The sequence below is a fragment of the Oncorhynchus tshawytscha genome, linkage group LG01 (genome assembly GCF_018296145.1).
Source record: "Oncorhynchus tshawytscha isolate Ot180627B linkage group LG01, Otsh_v2.0, whole genome shotgun sequence".
NCBI lineage: Eukaryota > Metazoa > Chordata > Actinopteri > Salmoniformes > Salmonidae > Oncorhynchus > Oncorhynchus tshawytscha.
Window position 1 is genome coordinate 10558641 of NC_056429.1, and position 12976 is coordinate 10571616.

General features: G+C 44.4%; 1 protein-coding gene across 7 annotated transcripts in view; it reads right to left on the bottom strand.

Moving 5' to 3' along the window:
* LOC112259100 (transcription factor SOX-6) overlaps positions 1 to 12976 on the bottom strand; it is a 196849-nt gene that overhangs the window by 118609 nt on the left and 65264 nt on the right. For 6 of the 7 annotated variants that reach the window (XM_042329731.1, XM_042329632.1, XM_042329692.1 and 3 more), the window contains one exon: positions 11275 to 11485. In XM_042329731.1, coding sequence (XP_042185665.1) covers positions 11275 to 11485 — 211 coding nt within the window. The remainder of the gene's footprint in view (positions 1 to 11274; positions 11486 to 12976) is intronic. The other variant, XM_042329814.1, reaches the window with a different exon arrangement.

A 12976-nucleotide genomic window follows, 5' to 3' on the forward strand; every position in this document is an offset into this window, starting at 1 on the left:
AAACTATTCGTAGTAATCAGCAACGACACAAGATGAGGGTTTAATGACAGTTCAATCTTGTTCAGACTTGGGCCCTGGTCAAAAATAGTGCACTATTTAGGAAATAGGGTACAATTAGAGATGCGGACATTGATATGTGTTCACCTGGTGACAGTGTCCTCACGCAAAATGCTCAGTCATACGGGCAGGCTAGAGGAATGCAAATCCATGTGGATTGATGCGCTGTGTAAACTCTCTTGACTGGAACTTGATGTATGCAGTAGGTTTGTCAGTTTCTTTTCACGTAAGTACATTTCTTTCCTCTGTTTCTCTCGTGTCATTTATTTCTCTTTCTTCCTTTCCTTATCCTCCATCTATTCGAAGAACCACTGTTACATAAGTTCCATGCATTCTTCTCCCATTCAGCGTGGGACATTTGTACATTCCAAACCCTCTTTCCCACCTGTTGTTCAACAATGTAGTTTTTGTCAATGTTAAGATCAATTTGATAGTTGTGTGTCTCTTGTGCTTTTTCGAATGCTGGCATTTCCAACCTAAATAAAGACTTGGACATATTTATGCTAGGTATATCGTTCACCGAGTTCTGTGGATAAAAATAATTCACTTACAAAAAAACATAAACCAACTGTACAAATCGGGTAAACGGACACAGTTTCCTCAGGGCTAATAGAGCTTTTACAGCTGAAGTGGCTCGTCTGTGAAGACCACTGCCTCCTCTACGAGGGAAGGCCATTTCCATTCATTAGAACTGACACAGGCACTTAAATCACTCTGAGAAGCTGACGGCTAACAGTGAGCTGAGAGGGGGGTAGAAGCTGATGACTAACAGTGAGCTGAGAGGGGGGTAGAAGCTGATGACTAACAGTGAGCTGAGAGGGGGGTAGAAGCTGATGACTAACAGTGAGCTGAGAGGAGGGTAGAAGCTGATGACTAACAGTTAGCTGAGAGGAGGGTAGAAGCTGATGACTAACAGTTAGCTGAGAGGAGGGTAGAAGCTGATGACTAACAGTGAGCTGAGAGGAGGGTAGAAGCTGATGACTAACAGTGAGCTGAGAGGGGTAGAAGCTGATGACTAACAGTTAGCTGAGAGGGGGTAGAAGCTGATGACTAACAGTTAGCTGAGAGGGGGGTAGAAGCTGATGACTAACAGTTAGCTGAGAGGGGGTAGAAGCTGATGACTAACAGTGAGCTGAGAGGGGGTAGAAGCTGATGACTAACAGTGAGCTGAGAGGGGGTAGAAGCTGATGACTAACAGTGAGCTGAGAGGGGGTAGAAGCTGATGACTAACAGTGAGCTGAGAGGGGGTAGAAGCTGATGACTAACAGTGAGCTGAGAGGGGTAGAAGCTGATGACTAACAGTGAGCTGAGAGGAGGGTAGAAGCTGATGACTAACAGTGAGCTGAGAGGAGGGTAGAAGCTGATGACTAACAGTTAACTGAGAGGGGGTAGAAGCTGATGACTAACAGTGAGCTGAGAGGGGTAGAAGCTGATGACTAACAGTGAGCTGAGAGGAGGGTAGAAGCTGATGACTAACAGTGAGCTGAGAGGGGTAGAAGCTGATGACTAACAGTGAGCTGAGAGGAGGGTAGAAGCTGATGACTAACAGTGAGCTGAGAGGGGTAGAAGCTGATGACTAACAGTTAGCTGAGAGGAGGGTAGAAGCTGATGACTAACAGTGAGCTGAGAGGGGGTAGAAGCTGATGACTAACAGTTAGCTGAGAGGGGGTAGAAGCTGATGACTAACAGTTAGCTGAGAGGAGGGTAGAAGCTGATGACTAACAGTGAGCTGAGAGGGGGTAGAAGCTGATGACTAACAGTGAGCTGAGAGGAGGGTAGAAGCTGATGACTAACAGTGAGCTGAGAGGAGGGTAGAAGCTGATGACTAACAGTTAGCTGAGAGGAGGGTAGAAGCTTATGACTAACAGTTAGCTGAGAGGGGGTAGAAGCTGATGACTAACAGTGAGCTGAGAGGAGGGTAGAAGCTGATGACTAACAGTGAGCTGAGAGGGGGTAGAAGCTGATGACTAACAGTTAGCTGAGAGGGGGTAGAAGCTGATGACTAACAGTTAGCTGAGAGGGGGTAGAAGCTGATGACTAACAGTTAGCTGAGAGGAGGGTAGAAGCTGATGACTAACAGTGAGCTGAGAGGGGGTAGAAGCTGATGACTAACAGTGAGCTGAGAGGAGGGTAGAAGCTGATGACTAACAGTGAGCTGAGAGGAGGGTAGAAGCTGATGACTAACAGTTAGCTGAGAGGAGGGTAGAAGCTGATGACTAACAGTGAGCTGAGAGGAGGGTAGAAGCTGATGACTAACAGTTAGCTGAGAGGGGGTAGAAGCTGATGACTAACAGTGAGCTGAGAGGGGGTAGAAGCTGATGACTAACAGTGAGCTGAGAGGAGGGTAGAAGCTGATGACTAACAGTGAGCTGAGAGGGGTAGAAGCTGATGACTAACAGTGAGCTGAGAGGAGGGTAGAAGCTGATGACTAACAGTGAGCTGAGAGGGGGTAGAAGCTGATGACTAACAGTTAGTTGAGAGGAGGGTAGAAGCTGATGACTAACAGTGAGCTGAGAGGGGTAGAAACTGATGACTAACAGTGAGCTGAGAGGGGTAGAAGCTGATGACTAACAGTTAGCTGAGAGGAGGGTAGAAGCTGATGACTAACAGTGATCTGAGAGGAGGGTAGAAGCTGATGACTAACAGTGAGCTGAGAGGGGGTAGAAGCTGATGACTAACAGTGAGCTGAGAGGGGGTAGAAGCTGATGACTAACAGTGAGCTGAGAGGGGGTAGAAGCTGATGACTAACAGTGAGCTGAGAGGAGGGTAGAAGCTGATGACTAACAGTGAACTGAGAGGGGTAGAAGCTGATGACTAACAGTGAGCTGAGAGGGGGGTAGAAGCTGATGACTAACAGTGAGCTGAGAGGGGGTAGAAGCTGATGACTAACAGTGAGCTGAGAGGGGGGTAGAAGCTGATGACTAACAGTGAGCTGAGAGGGGGTAGAAGCTGATGACTAACAGTGAGCTGAGAGGGGGTAGAAGCTGATGACTAACAGTGAGCTGAGAGGGGGTAGAAGCTGATGACTAACAGTGAGCTGAGAGGGGTAGAAGCTGATGACTAACAGTGAGCTGAGAGGAGGGTAGAAGCTGATGACTAACAGTTAGCTGAGAGGAGGGTAGAAGCTGATGACTAACAGTGAGCTGAGAGGAGGGTAGAAGCTGATGACTAACAGTTAGCTGAGAGGGGGTAGAAGCTGATGACTAACAGTGAGCTGAGAGGGGGTAGAAGCTGATGACTAACAGTGAGCTGAGAGGAGGGTAGAAGCTGATGACTAACAGTGAGCTGAGAGGGGTAGAAGCTGATGACTAACAGTGAGCTGAGAGGAGGGTAGAAGCTGATGACTAACAGTGAGCTGAGAGGGGTAGAAGCTGATGACTAACAGTTAGCTGAGAGGAGGGTAGAAGCTGATGACTAACAGTGAGCTGAGAGGGGGTAGAAGCTGATGACTAACAGTTAGCTGAGAGGGGGTAGAAGCTGATGACTAACAGTTAGCTGAGAGGAGGGTAGAAGCTGATGACTAACAGTGAGCTGAGAGGGGGTAGAAGCTGATGACTAACAGTGAGCTGAGAGGAGGGTAGAAGCTGATGACTAACAGTGAGCTGAGAGGAGGGTAGAAGCTGATGACTAACAGTGAGCTGAGAGGGGGTAGAAGCTGATGACTAACAGTGAGCTGAGAGGGGGTAGAAGCTGATGACTAACAGTTAGCTGAGAGGAGGGTAGAAGCTGATGACTAACAGTTAGCTGAGAGGGGGTAGAAGCTGATGACTAACAGTGAGCTGAGAGGAGGGTAGAAGCTGATGACTAACAGTGAGCTGAGAGGGGGTAGAAGCTGATGACTAACAGTGAGCTGAGAGGAGGGTAGAAGCTGATGACTAACAGTGAGCTGAGAGGGGGTAGAAGCTGATGACTAACAGTTAGCTGAGAGGGGGTAGAAGCTGATGACTAACAGTGAGCTGAGTGAGGGTAGAAGCTGACGGCTGACAGTGAGCTGAGAGGGGGTAGAAGCTGATTAATAACAGTGAGCTGAGAGGAGGGTAGAAGCTGATGACTAACAGTGAGCTGAGAGGGGTAGAAGCTGACGGCTAACAGTGAGCTGAGAGGGGTAGAATCTGATGACTAACAGTGAGCTGAGAGGGGGTAGAAGCTGATGACTAACAGTGAGCTGAGAGGAGGGTAGAAGCTGATGACTAACAGTGAGCTGAGAGGGGTAGAAGCTGATGACTAACAGTGAGCTGAGAGGGGTAGAAGCTGATGACTAACAGTTAGCTGAGAGGAGGGTAGAAGCTGATGACTAACAGTGAGCTGAGAGGGGGGTAGAAGCTGATGGCTAACAGTGAGCTGAGAGGGGTAGAAGCTGATGACTAACAGTGAGCTGAGAGGGGTAGAAGCTGATGACTAACAGTGAGCTGAGAGGGGTAGAAGCTGATGACTAACAGTTAGCTGAGAGGGGTAGAAGCTGATGACTAACAGTGAGCTCAGAGGAGGGTAGAAGCTGATGACTAACAGTGAGCTGAGAGGAGGGTAGAAGCTGATGACTAACAGTTAGCTGAGAGGAGGGTTGAAGCTGATGACTAACAGTTAGCTGAGAGGAGGGTAGAAGCTGATGACTAACAGTTAGTTGAGAGGAGGGTAGAAGCTGACGGCTAACAGTGAGCTGAGAGGGGTAGAAGCTGATGACTAACAGTGAGCTGAGAGGAGGGTTGAAGCTGATGACTAACAGTTAGCTGAGAGGAGGGTAGAAGCTGATGACTAACAGTTAGTTGAGAGGAGGGTAGAAGCTGACAGCTAACAGTGAGCTGAGAGGGGTAGAAGCTGATGACTAACAGTGAGCTGAGAGGAGGGTAGAAGCTGACGGCTAACAGTGAGCTGAGCTATAGAGACCGCACTTTAACCCCTGGCTACGGATTACACTGGGGTCAGGTCAGTTAAGCCAAGTGAGCGCTTGGTGGCTAATAAGGTTTATTCCATTTGATCATAGCAAATCCCACCTCAGGAAGACACCCTTGATGAGCCTTTTTAACAGGAAGAGGAGGCTATAAAGAGAATAGGGTGCCATTTGGGATGCAGCGGAGCTGGACAGGGCAGGCTTGGAGGGAGGAGGGAGGATTTTATTGTCAAAGACATAACTGACTATTTCTAACATCACCAAGAACACAGACACTAATGTTTTTGAAAGTGGTGGGCTGCTCACCCACAAGTCCACAGTTCTCATACAACTCACCTCATGTCCTGTACCCACAGCAACAGTCCTGTACCCACAGTGACCCTCTAACTCTAATACACCTCATGTCCTGTACCCACAGTGACCCTCTCACTACAACACACCTCATGTCCCGTACCCACAGCAACAGTCCTGTACCCACAGTAACAGTCCTGTACCCACACCAACAGTCCTGTACCAACAGCAACAGTCCTGTACCCACAGTGACCCTCTCACTACAACACACCTCATGTCCTGTACCCACAGCAACAATCCTGTACCCACAGTGACCCTCTCACTACAACTCACCTCATGTCCTGTACCCACAGTGACCCTCTCACTACAACACACCTCATGTCCTGTACCCACAGTGACCCTCTCACTACAACTCACCTCATGTCCTGTACCCACAGTGATCGTCTAACTCACCTCATGTCCTGTACCCACAGTGAGCCTCTAACTCACCTCATGTCCTGTACCCACAGTGAGCCTCTAACTCACCTCATGTCCTGTACCCACAGTGAGCCTCTAACTACAACACACCTCATGACCTGTACCCACAGTGACCTGCTAACTCTATGGGGTGGCAGGTAGCCTAGTGGTTAGTGCGTTGAGACAGTTACCGAAATGATGTTAGTTTGAATCCCCGAGATGACTAGGTGAAAAATCTGTCAATCTGCCCTTAAGCAAGGCACTTAACCCTAATTGCTCCAGGATCTCTGCCAATAATGGCCCAGACCCTACTCTCCAAGGGAGTGGGATATGCAAAAAACACATTTCCATTTCACAGCACACACTTGTGTACAGGTTACACAAATATAAGCACCCCCTATTTGACCTCTGACACGCAGCAGTGAGCTGACAAACAGCAGCTCACTAGACACACCACTAACCCACTCTAGGCAGTCTGTAAAAGCAGTGCACGCCACAAAACCATAACGTAATAGACAGTTCAGTGAAACGTTGTTTCATTGGTTCAGCATCACTCCGTCAAGGGAAATATACTATTCTTTCTAACAAAGATATCTACATATATTTCAGGATGTTGTGTATCCCTGGAAATAATAAGAATATACAGTTTGTCCAATTTATGGGGAAAGTGTAGCCGCGGTACAGGGTAAGTTAAGGGACAGGGTAAGTTAAGGGACAGAGTAAGTTAAGGGACAGGGTAAGTTAAGGGACAGGGTAAGTTAAGGGACAGTGTAAGTTAAGGGACAGAGTAAGTTAAGGGACAGGGTAAGTTAAGGGACAGAGTAAGTTAAGGGACAGGGTAAGTTAAGGAACAGGGTAAGTTAAGGGACAGGGTAAATTAAGGGACAGGGTAAATTAAGGAACAGGGTAAGTTAAGGGACAGGGTAAATTAAGGGACAGGGTAAGTTAAGGGACAGGGTAAGTTAAGGGACAGAGTAAGTTAAGGGACAGGGTAAGTTAAGGGACAGTGTAAGTTAAGGTACAGGGTAAGTTAAGGGACAGGGTAAGTTAAGGGACAGAGTAAGTTAAGGTACAGGGTAAGTTAAGGGACAGGGTAAGTTAAGGGACAGGGTAAATTAAGGGACAGGGTAAGTTAAGGTACAGGGTAAGTTAAGGGACAGGGTAAGTTAAGGGACAGTGTAAGTTAAGGTACAGGGTAAGTTAAGGGACAGGGTAAGTTAAGGGACAGTGTAAGTTAAGGTACAGGGTAAGTTAAGGGACAGGGTAAGTTAAGGGACAGGGTAAATTAAGGGACAGGGTAAGTTAAGGTACAGGGTAAGTTAAGGGACAGGGTAAGTTAAGGGACAGAGTAAGTTAAGGGACAGGGTAAGTTAAGGGACAGAGTAAGTTAAGGGACAGGGTAAGTTAAGGGACAGAGTAAGTTAAGGGACAGGGTAAGTTAAGGAACAGGGTAAGTTAAGGGACAGGGTAAATTAAGGGACAGGGTAAATTAAGGGACAGGGTAAGTTAAGCCGCCTACAAATTTCTGTACTGAATTAAATATTACCACTAACTTTTTAAAACCATGTCTATCTTTATTTCCCAAACACAATTCAGCACAATCATAACCGCCTGCTTGTCTTTTAAGCATTTTAAGCATTTTTTAACACAGGCTTATTAAGACCTAACAAACACTTTGTCCTTTTTTAAACACTTTGAACATAGGCCCTGATGTTACCTCATATCCCAGTGATAATGCCTGGGAAGAAAACACTTACATTTGCTCAACTTGCCATTGGCTCAACTTACCCCATGGTCATTAGCCTAGTTTACCTCAAACAAAGAAAAAATTATGGGCTAAAAATAACCCAATTTGGGTTATTCGGTTAAATAGTGGGTTGTTTTAACCTAGCACATATTGGGTTATTTTGACCTAGTCAGTTGGGTTGCATGAATTACCCAAAATGCTGATTCGTTGGGATTACCCAAACATGGGTTCATTTAACACTCAGTTGGGTATTTTTTTACTCTCATAATGGGTTGACTGAGCAGCTGGGTCTTTTTTCACATAAACATTAAGGTTCTAGATCTTATTGGCCACCCGTGAGAGTAAATGTCATTCATGTTCTTCATGTCAAGTTTACATACAGCAAATTCAAATTTCAGATTTTATTTTTACACATTCTTCTACAATATTAAGATGATTTATTGCATATTATAATAAGGTATACCATGTTATTGCCTAATAATGTATACCACCTTATTGTATCCCAACAATGTGATAAGCATAGGCTTTTAGAAAACTCATACACTTCTGTAAGCATCGTCAAAGTTACAAAACTTAAATGTTCAACCTTAACGTGATAACTATGAAACAAAACAGATGAACATGAATGGCATTTACTCTCATGGGTGGCTAAAAATAATTATCTGAGAGCCACACCCCTACAAAACTACACCTCCAGTCTTCTGATCTGACCTACTGGATCATATCTCAATACCCCAGCTCCAAAAACCCAACACCCAGCATCCATAACCCAACACCTAGCACCAAAAACCCAACACCCAGCATCCATAACCCAACACCCAGCATCCATAACCCAACACCTAGCACCAAAAACCCAACACCCAGCATCCATAACCCAACACCCAGCATCCATAACCCAACACCTAGCACCAAAACCCAACACCCAGCATCCAAAAACACCCAGCATCCATAACCCAGCATCCAAAACCCAACACCCAGCATCCATAACCCAACACCCAGCATCCATAACCCAACACCCAGCATCCATAACCCAACACCCAGCATCCATAACCCAACACCCAGCATCCATAACCCAACACCCAGCATCCATAACCCAACACCCAGCATCCATAACCCAACACCCAGCACCAAAACCCCAACTGTTTTTAAAGAAAACAACCCAGCTAAGTGACCCACCGCCTGCAACCCAGCAATTGAGTCAACCAAACAAGCCCACATTTGTTTTAGTGCAAGGCAAACATTTTGACCTGGTCAGCCCACACAGCTACAAGTATGCCCTTTCCCGCTGGGTTTAGAACCTCATATTGAAGCTTATAGAGATCCTAATGGATGTATAAAAACCGTTAAATTAGATACAAGCATCATGAAACCTCTAACACAATATATTCATTTGACTTGGTGAAAATAAGTCTGCTTTTTTCCATGTGGTTTCTTCCTTCACATACTCCACGGGAAAAGGACCTCTTCCTAAATATTTCGTAAAATAAGTACTTTTGTATATGGTTTCCGAGAAACAAGGGAGGCTCAACTTACCCCACTCTCCCCTACCAGATCTGCCTTTTTACAATGATGCCTCTGCACACCCAGCTATAAAGACTCCCTCGTTCTCTGTCTTTCCAAACATGTATGAATAAGGCAATGTCCATAGTAATGTACGAGTCAAAGCAATATAAAAGCAAAATAGAACCATTGCTACAAAATGATTGTCCTTAATATTGTTTTTATGAATAATCACAGAACAGGTCAAGGGCAATGGGTCAGAATTGAGAAAACGCTCTGAGTGGGAGAAGAATGACAAAAGCGTAGGTGGCCTAAAAGAGTGAACCCTTGAAAAAAGAAAAAGTCAGAAAAAAGGGTTCGGTAGTTTTAGAGATGTGTTTCTGTAAAGAGACAGCACTTCAATCTGGATCTACAGTTTACGTTTATGGCTGCATTTGTGGAGCGATGTTCGCAGAGCCAATCAATTCATTAATGTAGAAGTCTCTCAGCCTTAGTGATTTATTTATTGATCTCCCGCTATCTTAAGCAAAACACATCACATAAAATGAACCCATCTGCTAATCTCACTGGGCAGGGTCAAATGCCAAAAACGTAAATGAAACGCATCATCCACAATATTTAATATACAACGAATAAAGGGCTGAAATTCTAAAGGTTAGAATGAAGTGCAATGAGGAATCATTGCTGTCACTGTAACTCATTTAATCCTGATCGTAGACTTCACATAGGGAGCTAAAACAGAGACATGTGACTTATAGCCAACGGATGGATGAATAGATGGATGGATGGTTAAAATAGATGGATGGATGAATCCTAATCTACACTGCAGTGTTTGGGTTATTGTTTGTTGTGACTGGTGGGTCCTTGGGGAGTGAATAAAACATGTAAAAAAGGATAACAATGTACCGTTATTGTACATTTCACCATCGCCATTAAAGAATGTATAGGAACAAAACAGAGTAATTTGGGAAGCTACAGTAGATTAGTGTTTTGATGATATTAATTAATATAATTTTACACCTATGTGTTTTGATGATATTATATTAAATATTGTGGATTTTACACCTTTGATGAGTGAGATTCTGGGTTCATTTTATGTGATGTGTTTTGCTAAGATAGCGGGAGATCAATAAATAAATCATTATAAAAGACTTGTATTAATGAATATATTAAATATATATATATATATATATATATATATATATATATATATATATATATATATATATATATTTAACCTTATTTAAACCTTATTTAAGCAGGTATTCACATTGAGGTCAGAAGACCTCTTCCCAAGGGAGACCTGGCCAAGAGGGGCAGCTCAGTCAAATGTATCCCCTATATGGGAGTGGAAAAACTTAAGACACACAAATTGACTAAAAACAGATGGGGGAACGCTGACACTGCATCAAGACACTCTCAGCTCTGTGTGCTTTGTCTCCCTGCCTTAGCATCGATGTACATCACTTCTGTTAGACAGGCAGATGACACACACACACACACAGACACACACACACACACACAGAGAGAGAGAAAGTGGCTCACTCACAGTAAACCAAAGACTATCTACAGTAAAGTAGAAGCTGTGATGAAGCGGTGATGCCTGTGGCTATTTGGCTCTAGAGATCACTACTCTACACTGCACCATATCAATAACAAAGTGAAGCATTAGGACGATAGATCAGTGGGGCCTCTGATATCATGACAATTACCATGTGTAGCATAGCAGTACAGAGAGATGTAAGATCTCCATAGCTGTGGGGTATAGGAGCATGCAGGAGCATGCAATGGGAGTCAACCACTGGCCTGATGTGAGGAGACAGATCTGAGGGGGAGAAAAGGGAAACTAGCGATTTCACTTCTCACAGATCTGTGATCTATGGGTGGGGGATTTGCCACTTGTAATTGAATGGTTCAAAGTTCCTCTGAAGAGGATATAGACACAAAGGAAAAGCTAAACATACTGTATGTACGCAGTACGCACACACACATACAGGAGAGCTCACACACACACACACACAGTCTTGTTTGACTAACCTTGTGGGGACCCACAGTTGATTTCCATTCAAAATCCTATTTTCCTTAACCCCTAACTCTAAACCTAATTCTTACCCTAACCCTAACTCCTAACCCTAACCTTTAACCCCTAAACCTAACATTCTAACCATAACACAATAGCTTTTTTCCTTTTGGGGACCGACAAAATGTCCCCAGTTGGTCAAATGTTTGTTTGTTTACTATTCTTGTGGGGACTTCTGGTCTTCAAGTATAGTTAAACATGTCCATGTACAGAAGAGCACACACACGTACAGAGGGGGTAAAGGCCTTCTCCTACCGTCCTGCTCGGTCTTTGTCAGCTCCACCAGTTTCTTTTGTTTCAGTGTGTCCACCACGTCGGCCAGGCTTCCTTTGCGGCGCTCAAGTGTTCCGAAGGTCGATCCGCCTAGCTGCTCGCCCCGCTCCCGAGAACACTCCTCGGGCTTTGGTGGAGAGGTAGAGTTATTCCGGTAGGAGTACAAGGAACAGCCCTTGCTGCTACCATTGTCCTATAGGAACAAATACAACATGGGGCGATAGGTAGCCTAGTGGTTAGAGCGTTGGACTTGTAACCAAAAGGTTGCAAGATCAAATCCCCGAGCTGAAAAGGTACAAATCTGTCATTCTGCCCCTGAACAGGGCTCTAGAGTAACCCACTGTTCCTAGGCTGTGATTAAAAACAAGAATTTGTTCTTAACTGACTTGTTTACTTGAATAAAGGTCAAATGGGGGTTTGGAAATACTCTGACTTCTTATTTTACCTCATCTAAATATTAATGGCCATTATTTCAACTAACAACTAACTCACCACCAAGTAAAGTGTAACTTAAATTATATTCACTATTTATATAATTGCTTTTTAAATTAGACTTTTCACCACCTCTCTATTGACTAATGTTTGTGGTTGTTGCTGTTGAGGGTGTTGTTCAAATCATCTAATGTTTGTGGTTGTTGCTGTTGTGGGTGTTGTTCAAATCATCTAATGTTTGTGGTTGTTGCTGTTGAGGGTGTTGTTCAAATAACCTAATGTTTGTGGTTGTTGCTGTTGAGGGTGGGTTCGTTGTTCTGTTGTGGGTGTTGTTCAAATCTAATCTGTTGTGGGTGTTGTTCAAATCATCTAATGTTTGTGGTTGTTGCTGTTGTGGGTGTTGTTCAAATCATCTAATGTTTGTGGTTGTTGCTGTTGAGGGTGTTGTTCAAATAACCTAATGTTTGTGGTTGTTGCTGTTGAGGGTGTTGTTCAAATAACCTAATGTTTGTGGTTGTTGCTGTTGAGGGTGTTGTTCAAATCATCTAATGTTTGTGGTTGTTGCTGTTGAGGGTGTCGTTCAAATCATCTAATGTTCGTGGTTGTTGCTGTTGTGGGTGTTGTTCAAATCATCTAATGTTTGTGGTTGTTGCTGTTGTGGGTGTTGTTCAAATCATCTAATGTTTGTGGGTGTTGTTGGTCAAATCATCTTCTTAGAGCCGAATCTAGACTCCAGCATTGGCAGCCAGAGTATGACACCTTGGCACGGCAGTGGGGAAGGGAAAAGTTGATATCTACATCCCATGGCTGCCTTTTCCCTATGTAGTGTACTACCCATAGGGGCTTCAGTCAAAACTAGTGCACTATATAGGGAATAAGGTGCAATTTGGGACAAAGGCCATAACTCATGGGTTTCGCAACAAAGGCAGTCCCCTTTTGGGCCTGTGCCAAGAACACGGTTACAGATATCCACTCCCTCCATCTTGTGATTGACGAATTAAACTCAACGCAGAAGAATGCCACAGGTCATAGCCTGTGTGGCAAGGGTAAGAGGTACACACCTGTCATGCATGGAGATAGCAGTGGTTTTCAGGTTAAAAACAGCCAACTCTGACTATACAGCAAAGACAAATCCCACAGGACTGACTATGGCCAATTTTTGTGTGGAAATGACAAACTTCAAAAGCCTTTTTAAACCACAAATACACTACAAGTTTTACATTTTCCCGCAACAGGTTGATCCAGTTAAGAT